This window comes from Hyperoodon ampullatus (assembly GCF_949752795.1).
Source record: "Hyperoodon ampullatus genome assembly, chromosome: 7".
Classification (NCBI taxonomy): Eukaryota; Metazoa; Chordata; class Mammalia; order Artiodactyla; family Ziphiidae; genus Hyperoodon; species Hyperoodon ampullatus.
The window spans coordinates 61,027,505-61,046,092 of record NC_136920.1 but is presented as its reverse complement, the minus strand read 5'-3'; the positions used below and the strand labels follow the sequence as shown (position 1 = coordinate 61,046,092).

Below are 18,588 nucleotides of genomic sequence, written 5' to 3'. Positions count from 1 at the left end.
GTCAGATTCAGTTGCAGGTGCTCTTGGCCCTCTACTATACTGCCTCTGCCCTGCTTGTTTCTGGACACTACCTCACTCGTGATCCTTTTCCGGTGTCAGTCCCTGTTCCCTTGCCAGCCCGGAAGCTTCCCTCTCCCTCCTCGCTCCTTTGAGGGCTGATTTACTGATTGCTGGTTGATAACCCCTCCCTAGAAAGCTGCCTGGAGCCGGCTGTACTTTTAGTCTCTTGGGCCTTGTGACTGCCGGCCAGAGTTCCCTCCTTGCCTTCCTGCCTGGGCCAGCCCAGTGCTGGGCTTGAGGGGGAAGAGTTCCCCATCACACTGCCATGCCCACTCCCCTGCTTTGTGTGGAACTGAGGATTTACAGGCCTAGGAGTTGTGCTTTCGAGATGCTGGGGTCTCCTAGAAAATCCAGTGGACACAAGTAATGGCACCAACACCCGCCACCCCAAGATGCTGTCCCTTCTCCCCAAGGAAGAAGCCACAGAATCCTGAGATGAATGTGGCCTGACTTGCCCCCACGTGCCGAGGTCTTAACGCACTTGCTGACTGATCAGCCCTCCCACCCCCATCCCGTGCGGGCCTTTCCTATCCCCATCGTCCTATCTCCTGCTCCCAGATTCCTTAATGTCTCATCTCATCCACTTAGTACCCTTGCACAGGCTTTTTTCTCTCCAGTTCATGGATTGGGAAACTGAGTCTCAGAGAGGGTAAGTGCCTCATGCTTGGTTACAGTGAGTCGGCAGCAAAGCAGAGCTGGGGCTAGGACTTAGGTTAGTTCTCTTGACTCCCAATCCCAAATTCTCTACTGCCCTAGAGGGTCCTTATTTTCTTCCTGGATCCATACCCCAGGGCTCTCTATCCTCTCTCCTGAGGTTGAACACACACACTTATTCATGCAAATAAGATGAAAATATTTTTATTGTGAACCAGAGAGGCAACCTCATAGAATGAACTCATTTCCCTCCCAGCTGGTCCCAGGGGAAGCTGGGGCCTGGGAGGGAGCTGGGACCAAGCCCTGGATCCTATGCAGGTTCCACACCGTGGAGTTCCTTTTCCACTTCCCAGTGGTGGATTCCCCCTCCCCCTCCCAATGTGATTTTTGAGGCTTTGGAACCAGTGGTTGAGAGGTCAGGCTGGGGGGTAAGGGGTTGTCAGACCAGGGTGCAGTCTTGCTGTGTATAAAGTGAAATGGAGAAAATGGGCCAGTGGTGAAGGTGCTTGGGTGGAGTGGGGGATACTTAAGAGATATGGGTGTGTCTGAAACAGGACTGTCCCCTCCTAGGGAGCAGGGGCCTGGTCGTGAGAGAGCAGCAGGGAAAGGAAGTCACATACTAGCTAGAAAAAGTCCCCCATGGCTGAGAGGAAGTAGCCAATTAGAGGAGGACCCTTGCCACAGCAGTATAAATAATCACAGGGTTTCCGGAAGCTCTGTTCTTTTCCACAACTCAGAAGAGCAGTTCCTCACCTAAAGGCCCTGTGAGCTGCCCAGGTGACCAGGGTGATGGCTGGAGCTAGGACTCCTCTGAAACTCACCCCACTGATAATTACAGCAGCTTATTTATTTGACACTTCCTGTGTGCCACACCTTATGCCAAACACTTTCTACATGTTAGCTCATTTCATCCTCTGACCAACTGTAACCCAACAGGCAAGATTAGCCCCATCTTACAGATGAGAAAATTTGAGGCTCAGGAAACTTAAATATGTTGCCCGAGATCATACATGACTAGTCGGTGGAGCTGTGATTAGAATCCCTGACCAGTCTGATTCCAGCATGTCTTCTCAGTGGTAGTGCTTTAATGGCACTGTGTTCTCTACCCAAGAGTCTGGAAGCCCCTCAAGTTCTTCAGAGGCACAGCCCATGGTCTCAGGAAAGGGACAGAAGATTAAGGGGAAAATGAAGTTTTTGTCTTACTCTTCTGTTCATCCCTTTTGGCTGGGCTTGGAGGATCTGCCTCACCCTACCTTGAGAGAAGATGCAGAAGGGAGCCACAGCCTTTGCCTCATTCATCATTACACACACAGATTCCAGACCAAATTCCAGCCCTGGCTCGGTCTCCAGTGTTCTCCTACACTGAGTTGCCAGCCTGGGTATGTGTGGCCAGATAGGGTTTCCCATGCTTCCAAGAATGATGGGGTAAGCTCTCCCTCCTTTTCCCCATCCCCAGGGTACCCTGGATTGAGACAGGGCAACTGTCTAGAGAATTGTGCCCCTACTCAGCAGGTTTCTCATTGCACCTTTTGGTTTGCGTTCAGTAGCCAAGATGTCAGGTTTGGAGTTGAAGCATCAGTGCACTAGGCAGGGTGGGCCCTGAGTTGGGAGAGGCTCCGCCTATGGCTGCATCTCAGAGTGACCTGGGACAGCTGCCTTGTGCTAGAAGCCCTCTCCAGTCTACTCGGTGGGAGGGGTCCATATCTGACAGAGGATCTGGTAGATCCCTACACATGCGCACCCTCCTTTTGTGTCTATACTTCCTGAAGGAAAAATAAAAGTAGCTAATACTTATTGAATGCTTATTATGACCAGGCACTGTTCTAAATGCTTTACATGAGTTAACTCATATAATCCTCACAACAACCCAATGAAGTAGGTATTGTTTTATCCCCATTTTACAGATTAGAAAAATGAGACATAGGTTAAGTAATTTGTCCAGGGTCATACATCTAGGAGATAGGAGAACCAGATTTTGACCTTTGTCAGTCTGGCATCAGAACGTATGTGCTTCACATAATATATTACACCTTAGTGCCAGCTTCTTTATCCCTGAGCATCTTTGTGTGGTCTCAGGGCCTGTCTCCCATTTCGTGTCTGTCTCTCTGAGGTCTGTCTTGATGGGACTGCAGGATGGTGTTCAGGTTAAAAGAACTGGAGCTGGTTTCCCTCTGTATGCCCCCATCCTTTCTTCCCAGTGGATAGAGTCCTCCCTAACCAAGAGTATCCCTCTCATCTGTCCATAGGTCACTGCATCCAGAGGGGCCCAGAAGGGGAAGGAGGCATAGCCTCCACCGCAGCAGCTGCACCCACCATGCAGAGCATCAAGTGTGTGGTGGTGGGCGATGGGGCTGTGGGCAAGACGTGCCTGCTCATCTGCTACACAACCAACGCCTTTCCCAAGGAGTACATCCCCACAGTGTTCGACAATTACAGCGCCCAGAGTGCCGTTGACGGGCGCACGGTGAACCTGAACCTGTGGGACACAGCGGGCCAGGAGGAGTACGACCGCCTCCGCACACTCTCCTACCCTCAGACCAACGTGTTTGTCATCTGTTTCTCCATTGCCAGCCCGCCCTCCTATGAGAATGTGCGGCACAAGTGGCATCCAGAGGTGTGCCACCACTGCCCCGATGTGCCCATCCTCCTGGTGGGCACCAAGAAGGACCTGAGAGCCCAGCCTGACACCCTGCGGCGCCTGAAGGAGCAGGGCCAGGCACCCATCACACCGCAGCAGGGCCAGGCGCTGGCCAAGCAGATCCACGCTGTGCGCTACCTCGAGTGCTCAGCCCTGCAGCAGGACGGCGTCAAGGAAGTGTTTGCCGAGGCTGTCCGGGCCGTGCTCAACCCCACGCCCGTCAAACGTGGGCGGTCCTGCGTCCTCTTGTGACCCTGGCACTCAGCTTGGAGGCTGCCCCTGCCCCGCCACCAGTTGTGCCTTTGTGCCTTGGCGCCTTGTCTGCCCCCAGCTGTGCCTTAAGGACTAATTCTGGCACCCCTTGCCAAGGGGGCTTGCCGAATGCCTTTTTCTCCTTGAGGAGGCCCATGGGGAAAGGGGCTTTGGGCCCTGCCCCACTCTGCTTGGGAACACCAGGTATGCTCAAGAGCTCACCCAGGCCAAGGTCGGACCCCTCCCCAAGAAGCCAACCCAGTGCCTCCTCCCCACGTTCCCCTACTGACCAGTTGATCCAGCTTTCCACACAGATATTGCTGCCTGTTGTGGTGCCTTCTCTCAGGTTAGGAGCTCTCAGCCATCCCTAACCTCTCCCTCGCTGCTCTTCAAATTGCCCCCCACCCCCCAAGATGCTCTCTCCCCTCCCCAGAGAAGGAGCCACAGACTCCTAGGAAGATGAATGTGCCCTAACCTACCCCCATGTGCCCAGGCCTTACGCATCCGCTGACTGACTCAGCCCCACCCCCACCCCCTCTGGGCTCCTGGGGGCCCCTCCTACCCCCATCAGCATCAATAAAACCTCCTGTCTCCAGTGGTGCTGGCTCCTCCCTGTGTGCTGGGCATGGGGGGTTGGGCAGGGGCCGGGCATGGGCTAGGGCTCCCCAGAGACTGGGAGCCTTTTGTTTCCTGCAAGAGGGGACAGGGGACAATAGGCTTCATTGTGGTCCCCCCACCCCCCAATTTCCCTAACAAAGCTCTGGGCTCCCTTGGAGGGGCCAGTCTTGTTCTGGGGCCCAGCCACATATTCTGTAGTAGACTGGGATGCAAAGCATGAGGAAAAACTTCCTGATCTGGGACTCAGAAAGGGAGGGGTTGAGAGCCATCAGCCTGCAGGTAGGTGCTCTCACAGTCGTGCATCTGAGAGCTGTCCCCTTATACCCTCAAGGGGACAATTCTTTACTGACAGAGTTGGGGCTGGAACTCAGGCCATCGCCTCAACCCAAGACTCTCCCAGGTAGCCCAGCTTCCAGACCTGGAGTCATTACAGGGATAGCTCAGTCACTCCTGCTCATCAAATCAAGGCTTGGACCAGCCTTAGGAGACTCCAGGCCTAAGGGGGCCGGGGGGTGGGGTGGGGAATGCCACATGGAATCATAGCCTACCATGGACTTACTCCCTCCATCCTGGAGCCTGTCCCTCCCCTCAGTTCCATTAAAGAGACAAGCCCCCGAACAAGCAAGCCTAGCCCAGACTGTTGGCAAAAAGAAAAAAATTTATTTTCCTTTGAAATAAAATGTACAACCAAAAGAGCACAGGGCCTGAGGCAGTAGGGAAGATGGGGGGGTGGGGACACCAGAGAGCCCGTTTTGGGGTAGGAATCTGTGCCTCTGTCCCCTCTACCTGGCACCTTTTGCCAAGGAGGAAGAGTCTGTAAACCAGAGATTCCAGAAGGGAAGGGAAATACATGCTGTGCCAGTGCTTTTTCTGTATCCTTTGGGTACAGAACACCACCTCCACAGGGAGAAGCACAGACTGGCGGAGCCCTCGGAAATCATATAGCCTCCCACCCCTCACCCCCATCATCCACACGGACACAAGGAGGCTCAGATAGGGAAGGACATACACCAAATCAGAGGTGAAGTCAGGACTGGGACACCTGGGCAAACTCAGCAGGGGAATGTCACAGGCCTGAATGTGCAGAGGAGATCATTAGACACATGAGTCAAGTGAATGACCCCATGGGGAGAAATGGCTGTGGTTTTCTGGTAGCAGCCACTGCTCAGTGGTCCCTGACCTCAGCGAGAGGTGCCTACGTAAAGGCCAAGAACCAGATGGTGGTTATGAACATCAGGACTTTCTTTAGCACCAGACGGTGGAGCTCTCCTGCCAGCTCAGCTTCTTGGGGCTTCTCAGGTATGGGTGGTGCTGCTTGAAGGAGCCTGTGCCTTCACGTGGGGTGGGGGAAAGGAGGAGCCAGTAGGGCCGGGTAAAGCCTTGTCCTGTGCCTTTCTTCCCTTCTTCCCCTCTACCCCAGCTTCAGTAGGGCTCAGAGAGGACGCAGGGGATGAGGGAAGGCCAGAGTGGTATCTTGCCCTAGTTTCCGGGCAGTGGGCCTCCTCCCCAGCAGGAGAGCAGGGTTTAGAACCGTTTTTCCTCAGGCTGGGAGGTAATGAGCAGCTCCTTGCTCCCGAAGTCCCACCAGGCTGTCATGTGGAACGCCATGTTGGTCAGGACCACAGTATACTCCAGGATGGCAAAAATGGTGTATACTGCGGTAAGGACACAAGGAACAGGGCGTGATAAGCCTCCTTCCCTACCCCCCAGGGGCCTCTTGATAGATCACCACCACTGCATCACTACGCAAAGGACACAATGGCAGGCAGTCCCCGAGACCACTGCCACTGCCATACTGCACATTACAGAAAACATCACAACTGTCCCATAGCCACTGTGACCACCTATGGATCCTCGCCTGGCCTCACCTCCAGCCTCACAATACATGTTGTGCCGAAAGTACGCAGCCAGCGCCGTGAAGAAGGAGACGAAGTTGATGATGAAGAGCCGCTGTTTCCAGTTGTAGGACTTGCGATCCTAGGGGATGGGCTGTCGGATCACTCTGCAGCTTGTTAAGATATGTGCGGACAGCCTCCCCTCTTGGCCCCAACTCCTAAGAGCTGTGTCTTACCTCCTTTGGTCATGGAAGGGGGGCAGAGGCAGGGGCAGCAGGAATGATGGGCATTTCATACCCCTGCATTTGGTGTAATGAGGCCAAGGCACAGTGGGGTCCCTGTCCCTCCCATTTCAGGGGGACAGAGTGTGAAAGTTACTTGGAGTTACCCACCAACCCAACACCTCCAGATGCTGTGGGGAGAAGAAAAGTACGGGGGCGGGGCAGGGCCGGGGGGAGGCACCAGAGTTATTACAGACCACAGACCCCTGACGCAGTGTTCCTGCTGCAGCCTTGGCGCTGCCCCTCATTCTACTCCCATTTGGAGGCACCACCTCTTCTATTCTCCATTTTCCCATGCTACCCAAACACAGCCCCAGATTCTGATCAATCACCCTCCACTTGTCCCCAGGCCCAGCCCCAGCCCCAGTTCGCAAAAGAACTCCATTTCCCACCTCACCATTACCCGCATCCTGAGGACAAGTGTCCTTGATTTTCCTCTGGGCCACCTGGAGCCCCACTAGTAGACCGTACCTCTTGACTTACTGTGTGCTTCTTGGTCAGCCGCCAGAGAATGCAGGTGAGGAGCATGTGACTGAGGGATGAGGCGATGAACACAATGAAAGCATTTTCATGGATGGCTGGAGGGAGAGAGGAGGGTTGGGAGCACGCACGGAAGGGAGCACCCAAAGCCCTGCGCCATAAGGTCGGGGGGCGGGGGTTGGGGGCAGGGACATCCCCTCCCGGAACCCTTCCCCGCTCCTCCTTCCCTCGTCTGGGCACCCACTGAAGTCCTCGGAAGAGGAGACATAGGTGAGCACTAGCAGCGCAAGGTTCTCCACGACGTTGAGGCCGAAATTGAGGCGGCAAAGCTGGCGGTAGCCGGGACACGGGGAGGCGCAGCTGAGGTAGTAGTTCCAGTAGGCGAAGGCCACCAAGAAGCGGGGTGCTGAGTGTAGGCCAATGCAGAAGCGCCATACGTAGCTCTGGGGCACCTCTCCACCGATGGCCGAGCTCACTGATGGCAGGTAATTGGGCACCTAGAGAGTTGTGAACCATCTGGGCACCGGCCCCCTGCCGGCCCCACCCACCTTGAGATCTTCCTCTCTGTGTAATCACCTTGACACTCAGAAGGCTCTGGTCCAGTCCCCTCCCTCCAGGATGTCCTCCTTCAGAGCCCCAGAGCTCTCCAGGGAGACCTCCCCTTCCAGGTCCTGGGCCCCCAGTGTGCCTGGTTCTCATTCCCTAGCCAGCCTGGGGTTTGTGCTGGGGCAGAGTGGGACCGCCTCCACCTCCCTACAGGTGGCTGGGAAAGCTATAGGCAGGTTCAGATGCTCTCTGAGCCCACAGCACAGGGCTGTGACATGGATAAGGTCCTGTGGGAGGGTCCATGAGCCCAGCAACCCAGATTCAGTCCGAAGGACAGAAACGAGTCACAGAGCATCTGAGCTTCCTTGGCACAGCACTGGATTCACTGCCCAGCTAAGCTGTTCCTGACCGCTCCCAGCTCCACTTGTCCTTCTGGTCTGGGGCACCAAGGTAGTAGAGGGTGCTGTGAGATCCTAGGGGAGCGGGGCCAGAAGATACATTCACTCTGGTCACGTTTAAGAAAATGGGTGCTCCTAACCTGGGGTAGTCTAAGAAAATGACCCTGTCCTTATGCATCTCTCTCATCCATCTTTCTCAAAGGCTGGAATTCCCTCATTCCTTAAGGAACTGGAGTGTCATTCTTTAAAGCTGAGAAAGGAGGAGATAATATCACACAGCTGCAAGCACTGGTGTGTTGCTTATTTTGGAGGGTGAGAGAATGGGGGATGGATGAACAGTAGTTTCGATGGGAACAGGAAGGCCAGGAATAGGAAGAGGATCTCTTAGACTCAGGGGCCTAAAGCAGTATGCCTCAAACTTTAATATGCATATGAGTCACCTGGAATTGTGTGAGAATGCAGAAGGTCTGGAATCTGAGAATCTGCATTTCTAAAAGATTCCATGACTGCGGAAGCTACCAGTCTGTTGCCCACACTTTCCGTGGACTTTTTTAGACCTTCAACAAGAGCCAGAGCAGTGCCAGAGCCCAGAAACCCAGAGAGGGAATGACCCTGCTGTGACTATGGCAGGACAAGTCTTCAGAGATGGAGTTCTGGAAGACCCCTTCCTTTCTGCCAGTGGGGATGCTGAATGGGTCTCCAGAGTGGCTGGGAGGGCAGGCAATGATGGAGGCAGCTCACAGGGCAGGGGTGGGCCTGGGACAGGACCAGCCAGGGCCTTCACGAGCCTTCACAGAAACGGAGATGGATTCCCCTCAGCACTGTCAGAGGAAGCTAAGTGCAGAGCGCTCAGAGAGAGGGTGATGCTATCGAGGCCATGGCTTGAGATACCACAGCTTGAGACCAGGCTCAGATATTCACTCTGAGTAATCAGTGAAGGGCAACATGGAGGCTTTGGAGCCACACAAACCTGGGTCTACATCCCAGCTCTGCCTTTATTAGCTGGCTGACCTTGAGCAAGTCACTTCACCTCTCTGAGCTTTGATTTCCTCATTGGCAAAATAGGGATGACATCACCTACCTTGCAGGGGATGGTGAATACTAAATATAACGTATGCAAGGCATCTGCAGTGTCTAGCACACAGTGAGTACAAGCGATGGCTTTCAGAAGACAAACTTTCCTGAAAAGCCTGCAAGTTGGCTGTGATCTATGTGGCTACTGAACGTGGGAAGGCTGACTTATGAGTGAAAGGTGGGAATCATATCTTGACCGGACACTTCTGAGACCTCCAAGCCTCCTTACTTGACTTTTCTGCCTCTCTGGGTAGGTCCCCTGAGTAGGGTTAGTGGGAGTGTTGCCTCCACTTCCTAGAATATTCATTCTGAAAACTCCTGCCCCAATCTCAGCTACTTTAAGGGGAACAGTACCAACATCTAAGGCTTGGCTGGGAGAGCCCAGAGTATTCAAGGGCCCGGAGCCCTGACTAAAGCTGGGAAAGAGGTAAAGGGTAGAGATGGCACGGAGTTAGGGGGATGCCTCAGGAGGATGAGGATTAGGGCCCTGTGGCTGCTTGTCCCATCCTCACAAGCTCCTCTCAAATTAAGGGTGGGGGCGGGATTCTAAGAGCAGGGATTGCCTCCCTCATCACACACACACACACACACACACACACACACACGTGCTTAATCAGGTATAGGTACTCATATACACCCCCGCCATTCCGAGTACACAAGTTCCCCACTCACCACCTATGCCAACAACAAGCTACATGAGGAGATATCAGAGCCCAGGTACACAGCTCACCACAAACCTCCCCAAAAGCCCAGAGCTAAGGGTACTGAGAGATGGGAACATAACCTCTTTCCCCAAGAATAGAAACCCTTTGGCCTGGAAGACATGGCTCAGTGGATCTATGGCAGGGCAGTAGATCAGAAATTCACATGGTATAAAGGGAGAGGGTCCAAAAACTTCCTTATCATAGAACCTCATGTTTCACCATTAGAGGTTCATTCCTCTGGCCTCAGATAAAAGTCCCCTGAAATTATGGATGACTTTTCTTTATACCTTACCACCACTTCCCCTCCCCACCAACTGGACAAAAACTCCCATTCCTGTCAATCCTACTTGCTACTCTTCTCTGGACTCCATTCCCTCTTCTCTAACCTCATAGTCCCCCATCTTAGCTCTGGTATCCCCCGTACCATGAGCTATTGCACTAGCTTCCTCACTGGTCTCCCTACTCTTGCCCCCTGCCCTTGAATCTGTTCTCCACTCAAGAGCCAGAATGGTCTTCTAAAGCTCAAATCTGATCGTGTCCCTTCCCTGCTTAAAATCTTTCCAAAGGGCTTCCCTGGTGGCGCAGTGGTTGAGAGTCCGCCTGCCGATGCAGGGGACACGGGTTCGTGCCCCGGTCCAGGAAGATCCCACATGCTGCGGAGCAGCTGGGCCCATGAGCCATGGACGCTGAGCCTGCGCGTCTGGAGCCTGTGCTCCGCAACGGGAGAGGCCACAACAGCGAGAGGCCCACGTACAGAAAAAAAAAAAAAAAATCTTTCCAAAGCTCCCCATTGCCCTCTGGATAAAATCAAAAGTTCTCCGCCTGGCACTCACAAAGGTCCTCCTTCACCCCACAGCAACAATTCCCCCTCCTCCAGGAAGGAAGTCTCCAGCATCCAAGCCAGTTTAAGTGCTTCTCCTGGGCCCAGCATCCCCGTGCTCCCTTTTATCACAGAAGGGATCTCATCTCACAGTGTTGTGACTGTCTGTGCCTAGGTCTGTCTCTTGGAGGAATAAGATGCTAAGAGCAAGTCCATGTTCAATTCCATGCCTCTGACACAGAACCTCCAACCCTGGGCCCTCGAGAAAGGCTTGATGGACTGCTCTTGGGGGCAGGAACTCCTTCTAGGTTTCTAGCTGGCAAAGCTCTGAGTGGATATAGGTTGTGGGGCCTGAGACTGCCAGAGGAGAAACAAAGCTAGAAGAAGCCAGGGCAGGGCTGGGCGTCTTCTCAGGTCAGGCCCCTAGTCTGGGCTAAAGCCACCTGTTGCTTCTCCTGGCTCCTGGCCTCATCTTACCTCCTCAGTCCTGGCTTCCTTTCCAGTCTGGTCTTTCTTCAGCCCCCTTCTCCCTCTCGCAATCTCTCCTGCCTATTCCCACTCTCTTCCCTTCCCCCAGGCCCCCTCTGCTCCCTTGTACCCTCTACAATCCTCTTCTACTCTTGGAGGACTGTGACTCTACTCTCCCTGAGTCTCTCTCCCCAAATTCCCCCCACCTCTGACTTTCCCCCCACCATCCTTTTATCCCTCTCCCCTCTCTCTGTCCCTCCACCTTCTCTCCTACTGTCTGATTCCACCCTTATCACCATCTCCTGACCTGGCCCTGACCCAGGTGCTGGGGAGCCTGGCACTCACCCCACAGTCAGTGGCCACTGTGTACTCAAAGTGGAACACCAGGGACCAGATGATGCAGAAGAAGAAGCCAAACACGGGAAAAGTGATGACCCACCAGACCATGGCCGTGAAGCGGAGCCGGAACACAGTCCCATCGGGGTCCAAGGGCTGGGAGGCCGCAGAGAACATCCTGTAGGGAGTGGTGCCCAGGCAGGGCAAGGGACACAACTTGGGGCCTGGTGGGGTCACCTGGGCCTAGGAAAGTGGGGCCTTTTCCAGAGCTGGCTTTTCAGAGTATAGGGAAGAGCCAGAGTATAAAGGCAGAGTAGGAAGGACATAAAAGAAAAAGGAAAGCAGTGCAGAAGAGGAGGTACAGAGGGAGATGGGGCAGGAACAGCAGAGAGACAGGGTCAGCTCATAGGAATCCCCTTGGCACACTGGTCCTATAGGTTCACCTCTTGAAGAGTATAGAGAATAGAGGCTCCCAGTGGCCTGGACTTGGGAGCTCTGATGGCCCACCTCATTCCCATGACTCTCCTACCCACTCAGAAGGGTCAGAGGTGGAAGGGTTATTATTCCCATTCCACAGAAGGGAAGACCAAGGCCCATAACTATGCTAGGATCAAACATTAAGACTAAGGCCTCTTGCCACTTGATAGCTTAAGGCTCCAAGTCAAGGTTTTCTTCAGGCCAAGTAACCTAAAGGACCTTGGCTCAGACTGACCCAAGCCCTCCCACTGACCCTGTCTGACCACATTCCTGCTCTTCACCCAAGTTCAACTAGGAACAGTGGGAGGGCCCCATAACCTATTTCAATGGGACCACAGGCTACCAGCCATCCCACCCCCAGGCTCAGAATGATCCAAGCCTCAGGCCAGCAGTACCCTGACCCCAAGATACCAGAGTCCCTCCGGAGGCCCAGACCTCTATCTCCTTCCTCTCTGAGAAGATCATGTCACCCGATCCAAGACTGTCGGGAACTGAGGGTCACGGGAACCTTCTCCGCTCAGGTTGAGTCTCCTGTGCTGGGCCAGACCCAAGAAGGACAGACCCAGACTGAGGTGGCTGGGCTTCTTCTGCTCCCTCTCCCTCTGGGCAGAGAACTCCCTCCCCCACCCCCACTGCGCCGACCACCATGACCCTTCACGCTGGGCTTCCTTCTGGAGGGCAGATTTGTTTTAAAAGGCCTAGGACCAAATCTCCCCTGGGGACTCAGACCTCCCTCCATTAAGGGAACCCTAGTCTACTAGTCCAGCTCAGCATCAGGGAATCAGGGTGGGGGTAGGCGCACTAAGCAACACTCACACTGGGTGCTGAAGGATCCGGGGCTTCGGTTGAGGGCTCTAGCCAGACTGAGACTGCTCTAAGGCTGGAGTGTCCCACCCCCAGTTCCCGAGGGCCTGCCTCCCACCCACAGAGCCCGGATCTCCACGCCTTCCCCGGGCGCACAGCCTTCCCACGACCAACAAGGCCATGTCATAAATCCCAGAACACTCTGCAAAGGTAAGAATGATAGTGGCCAACGTTGGCCCACAGCAGATCCCTTTGCCAGACATGGGGGTGGGGACCTTTCTGAGGGTTGGGTCCAGCCATGTAGGCAGGTTTCTGGGAAGGGAAAGGGAGAAAGCAGAATAGGATTTAGCCCCTTTCTGTTGGAGCAAGACTGAATATGTTTGTTGGGCCCCATCAGAGAGCTAGCTAATCTTAAACAATAGATTCGTGGTCCAAAAGAGATCTAGACAGGCCTGAATATGAGGTATCAGTGTCCAGCCTGTACCTGTGCAGAAACAGCTAGTGGCAGCTCAGGCTGCATTAACAGAGGTCTAACAGCCAGTAATAGGAATAGAACAGTCCTGATTTGGGCTGTACTTCCCAGGCCATATGAAGTCCTATGCCCAGATCAGGGCCTAGGAGAGAACAGTGATCAACTGGGCCAAGTCCAGGGGCACATGTCTTGTAAGGATTGCCTGAAGGAACTGGAGCTATGCTACCTGAGAAGAGTAAACTCAGGGGACCCTCCTCCCCCGCCATTACTGCCTTCCCATCTCTGCAGGGCTGGCTGGAAGCCAGGTGGAAAAAGTAGCTCCAAGGGTCCTAAAGCAGAGCCAGAGGCAGGACAGAGATTCACCAGAAAGAGGGTATATGCTCACTATAAGAAAGAGCTTGCTGGGCTTCCCTGGTGGCGCCGTGGTTGAGAGTCCGCCTGCCGGTGCAGGGGACACGGGTTCGTGCCCCGGTCTGGGAAGATCCCACATGCCGCGGAGCGGCTGGGCCGTGAGCCATGGCCGCTGAGCCTGCGCGTCTGGAGCCTGTGCTCTGCAACGGGAGAGGCCACAACAGTGAGAGGCCCGCGTACCGCAAAACAAAAAAAAAAAAAGAAAGAAAGAGCTTTCTAATTGTTAGTTACTAAGTCTCCTCGGAATCAGCTGCCTGGGAAGGAAAGAAGCTTCCCATCACTGGGGATGTGGAAGCAGAGGCAATGTCATCTATTGGTAATTATAGACTAAGGCTACTTCTTTCATTCCTCAGTTGGCCATTCCTGGGATTCTCTGGGTGAGAAATTCAGAGTATATGTGAAAATTCCCAGGTGTATCCATCATAGTAGTCCCAGGGAGTAGGGACAAAATACCCCTGGGGTCACTAGGCCTAGTCTTGCCCCAGAGAGGCCAGGTACCCCTCCAGCAGCTACCTATGCCTTAGCTCCCTATCTAGTATATTGAGAATGGGTTATAAGTATGCTGAGGTTACTGATCCCATTATCATCTGGAGCCAGCCACCAGGACCAGAGCAAACAGCCGACTCCTTCTAACTCCATATGCCATACAAATATTATAATTCTCTGTATGGACTATGACTGCATTATATCATGCCTTCCTTTTCCCAGGGCATTGAGCTGATGGATGTGTGTGTGTGTGTGTGTGTGTGTGTGTGTGTGTGTGTGTGTGTGTCGGGGGGGGTCCTATCCATTTATTCAACAAATACTTTTTTTTTTCCTGGCCGCGCTGTGTGGCATGCGGGACCTTAGTTCCCCAACCAGGGATCAAACCTGTGCCCCCTGCAGTGGAAGCGCACAGTCTTAACCACTGGACCACCAGGGAAGTCCCTCAACAAATACCTTCTGATTCAGATGCAGTGCCCATCTTCAAGGAGCTCCCAGCCTAGTAGGGAAGAGAGACACAAATATAATGTGATAGAACTATATCAGAGAGAACACCTGGAACTATGGGCACCCGGAGGAGGGAGTGATTAAGCTTGCCCAATGGAGGCTGCAGAAAGCTTTTTGGAGGAGGAGACACATGAGAAGGGTTTTGCAGGATGAAGAGGAGTTGGCCAGGGTCATAGAACATTTGGTGCATTATCTAAGGTGAGAACTAGGTCAGGAGAGGCTGCTGGATGGATCCTTTCTGATCTTCCCCCTCAGATCACCTGGTCACCCCCTTTTCTTCCAGTCCTGTTCTTTCTGATAGCTCCCAGCCCTGAGTCTCACCAGGCTGGCTGCCCACAACTCAAGGCCCACATCTACCCACTGACAAATCAAGAAGAGGGAAAACTTGAAGTCATATGAATAAAAGAAGTGGGCCCCCATGCCTGCCAGCCAGATCCCACTCCTGGTTGTACCCCTTTTTCTCAAGCAAATGCTCTTTATAGGAAGGTGGAAGCTCAGCTGATTGGGGGCCTTCTGAGCTCTCTCTGTGAGGCTAGTTCAAGGGTCCATGTCCAGGCTCTGCCTCTTTCCCACCTAGAGACCCTTGGCTAACTTCCTCTCCTGCCCTGTCTTCCAACTTGACAATCTCCTTTTCCTCTTCCTCCTTCTGCTCCTCCCCCTTCACATTTCCAAAACCACTTTCCTGTTTCCTCCACCTGGAGCTCTACACTAACCCTGAGAAGGAGGAGGACAGGAATTAGCAACCCTGATAGACATGGGAAAACTGAGTCTCAGTCTCTGAATTTCAGGTAATATAGAGAGTCAGTGGATGAACTAGGAGGATAACAAAGGTCCACACAGGTCTCACCCCATTTACACCCATAACATACAGAGAAAGAACTCTCACAACTTTCTTTCTGGCCCAGCACCCTATATCCCTGTCCAAGAGGGTGTATGGTCACCTATGGAACCTCAGAGGTCATGGGGCCTACCCCAGAAAACACATGTACACACACATAATCAGGTCCCCAACCAGACAGACACAGATATAGTCTCTCTCACACACATACCCCACTCAAAGCCATTATAGTCATGTCCCTCACAGTTAACACATGCACATATACATAATCACATTCCCGTAGAGACAGGCACAGCCCACAGTGCCCCAATAAAAATCCCCCAATGCCCTCTAGCCCAGTTTTTTTCTCTGTCCCCCAGAAGACCCTGGGGCTGCTGAATCGGCCCCTCTATGAAGTAAGGATTGGGTTCGGGGTCCTGGGGCTGCCCAACTTCAGGGACCCTGGCCCCCAACGACCTCCGTGGAAGGTGGAGGGAGACTAGTCCTTGGGACCTCAATTTGCAGGCATCCCCCTAGCAGCCCAGTATGTTTGATGGCTAATCCTGTTACAACAGAATCAGGATCCAAAACAGATCTGATTGGGCCTGAATATGAGGTATCAGTGCCCCCCTCCACAAGCCCTACCCCACAGTGTGTGGCCGTAGTCTCCTTGAAGTGGAAGAGCAGGGACCAGAGGACGCAGAAGAGGAAGGCGACAAGTGGACAGCAGACCGTGACCAGGGCCACCAGGGTGAAGCGGAGCCGGACCAGGGTCCCATCCCGATCCAGCGGCAGTGGGACCTCGTACATCTTGTCAGACCTGGGGATGGAGTGGCGTGCTGTCAGGGCCCAAGGTAGTGAGGCTGGGACTCAGTGGTGAAGCTAGCCCTTGTGCTCAGTCCTCAGCTTAGCTATGCTATGGGGTGGAGAGTCTGAGAAGGAAGCCACCTAGCCCCTAAACTTGGACAGCTACTGCCCTGGATGAGGAAGATGGACTGAGAATCCCATGAGAACATTCACCCTCAATTTCAGAGGAAAGACAATGAACCAAATCTGTGCTAAGATGAAGCCTGAATAGATTGGGAAAACTTCTTCTCATCCCTAGGCCTGGCTTGACAGGCCTAGTACTACAGGAGCTGGTTGAACTAGTCTCTCTTGTTTCAGGAACCAATCCTAAAACTTCCCAGTGAACAGAATGGCCCATCTCCTCCCCCAGGCCTTGGAACCTCCATGTTTCAGGGCCTCCTATCAGCTCTCACTGCTTCACCCACTGGCCCAGGGTGCTTCTGCACCTTCAGGCCCTTCCCAGCTCTGTGTGCTCTGTGTGCCTGCACTGCAGTCCACAGCAGCAAGGACTCCATGGAAGCCAGCAGAACCTCAACCCCCTGCCTGTCCCCACCCGCTGCCTCACGTGCTCTGAGGGTGAAAGGCTTTGCAGAATCAGGCCTGGTGCTAGCCTGGGCTTGCTGTTTGCTAGAGAGAGCTGCCTGGTCAGCTTCTGGAGGCTTCCCAGTGCCCAGGGGCCTGTCCGCTCCCCTCTGGAGACTAGGTAAGGGCTCCTGAGGACTGGGCTCCTCCCCACCGCACTCCCCCACTCAGATGAGGATATCTAGGGTCATGCACTATACTACTAGCCAAGTATATACCAGCAATCCTAGCCCGGACCCCCTCAGTGTATAGAAGGGGAAGTTGAGGCCAAGAGAGGGGCAGGACCCTGCTCAGGGTCACATAGCAAATAGAAGGAAGAGCCAGCAGTGGGGAGATGTAGGGCTCACAGTGTCACAAACTGCAGCTCTCGCCTTCCTTGACCCTTTGCTCTCTGGGCCAGAGCTCTGGGCAGAGAGGTCAGGTTAGGTCAGGTTAGGAGGGAAGAGTGAAGCGGTACCTGTCCATAAGAGGAAAAAAACTAAAAAACCAAATCTTACATAAATGAGTCAGTCAGCCCTGTTCCCATTTTAAAGACAGAGGAACCAAGACACAGAGAGAGGAAGGTCTTTCCTCAAAGCCATATGCTGAACCTGAGGGAAAGCCATCCTCAGAATTTAGGCTTCTAGTTGCCAAACTAGGGCTGGCTCCGGATACATAAAGAACCTGCCCTTCTGGACTCCAGGACCTTGCCTGGAGATCAAGTCCTAGCTCTTCCTGGCCCCGCCCTCAGGACTCTCTCCTAGTCCCGCCCTCAGGAAGAACCCTGACCTCCAGGAGGCTGGCCTCATGGCATCCGGAACAAGCCAGGTGGATACGCCTCTCATCCAGCTTCCTCCACCCACCTCTCTGCCAGGCTCCAACAGGCAGCCTGCCCCAAACTGCTCAACCTCCTTCCTCCTTCTGCGGGCCGGGGCTTTCCCAGGAGCGGTGGAAGTGGCTCTGGTGGCCCTCCCAACTCAAGCACATTCCTACAGTCCTTGGATCATGCCCAGAGACCTTCCCCACCCAGCCCAAACCCAGATTCTGTGGTTGCAATGATAATAGTCCCCCCTTCCAACATCCTTCCTGAAGCCAGCTGCTCTGGATCCCTCAGGAATCACTGGGACACCCAAACCAAAGACCAGATCCTCAGGGAATGACTAGGCAGTGCCCAAGGCAGGGGTTGATAAGAAGGTTTGAGGAACAGTCTGTTCCACTTGTTGGAGGTATGCCTAACCTCCCTTTTAGCTGTGTGACCATGGGCAAGTCACCTAACCACTCTGGGCCTGTTTTCACAGTTGTAAAACATGGGGATCATGTGGTTTGGATGACTAATAAGGCCATACCAACGAGGTCATTCTACTCTCCCAGGCTTCAGGACAGGGAGCTCACTATCTGAAGGGCAGCTGTCCAGCCCCAGTCAACTCTAACTTCCACACAGGTACCACTTAACTGAAAACTGCTTTCTTAGGAGTATCCCTACCTTATTTCCAAAGATCCTTAAAGATCTTCTCAGCTTCCAGTCCAAATCCACACTTACTGGGTGCCTTCTGAGTACTAGGCACCCTGCTTAGCACTAGATATACATTGTTTCTTTTCATCCTCACTACAACAACTCTATGAGGTAGGCGCTATAGCCTGTATATTTCCATTTTACAGAAGAGGCAAGTGAGGCTCAGGGAGGTTAACATTTGCTCAAGGTCACAGGCTAATAGCTGGCAGAGTTGGGATTTGAAACTAATCTAAAGGGTTGCGAGTCTCCGGCACCTCTCTCCTGGGGCACCTAAGGAAGAATCTGGACCAGGAGTGCCTGCGGGGTGAAGAAGGGGGAGCTCACTCTGGAACATCGGGCCCCTGTCAGGGAGCAGAGGGGAAAGGGGTCAGCTACCCCAGCGGGCACAGCAGCAGTTTCTGGACAGACACCAGGATCCCCACAGCCCGGGGCCGGGCCCCGCGGAGGCCAGACCGCGTGGCCGAGCTCCCCCAAGTGGGGCTGCCCGGCAGTCCAGCACACCCAGATATCTCCATACTCACCCAGGCCGTGGC

The 18,588-nt window shown here is 53.9% G+C and overlaps 2 protein-coding genes across 7 annotated transcripts; one reads left to right on the top strand and one right to left on the bottom strand.

The window, feature by feature from the left end:
• Positions 1–3,013: 3,013 nt before the first annotated feature.
• On the top strand, positions 3,014–4,202 carry RHOG (ras homolog family member G). The gene has a single exon (XM_079708002.1). The coding sequence runs from the start codon at positions 3,029–3,031 to the stop codon at positions 3,602–3,604; it is 576 nt and encodes a 191-aa protein (XP_079564128.1). The 5' UTR covers positions 3,014–3,028; the 3' UTR covers positions 3,605–4,202.
• A 1,544-nt stretch (positions 4,203–5,746) lies between these two features.
• PGAP2 (post-GPI attachment to proteins 2) lies at positions 5,747–15,951 on the bottom strand (the record flags this gene model as incomplete). 6 transcript variants are annotated; one of them, XM_079709048.1, is made up of 6 exons in its annotated part: positions 5,747–5,877; positions 6,091–6,199; positions 6,810–6,916; positions 7,063–7,315; positions 11,174–11,342; positions 15,781–15,914. In XM_079709048.1, 6 exons carry the CDS (start codon positions 15,912–15,914, stop codon positions 5,747–5,749), a joined length of 903 nt encoding a protein of 300 aa, XP_079565174.1. The 6 variants fall into 6 exon arrangements, with proteins under 6 accessions (XP_079565174.1, XP_079565179.1, XP_079565175.1 ...); XM_079709053.1 differs by lacking the exon at positions 11,174–11,342 and having other exon boundaries at positions 6,822–6,969; positions 7,059–7,315; positions 15,781–15,951; XM_079709049.1 differs by lacking the exon at positions 11,174–11,342 and having other exon boundaries at positions 15,781–15,945.
• Between the last annotated feature and the right edge of the window lie 2,637 nt (positions 15,952–18,588).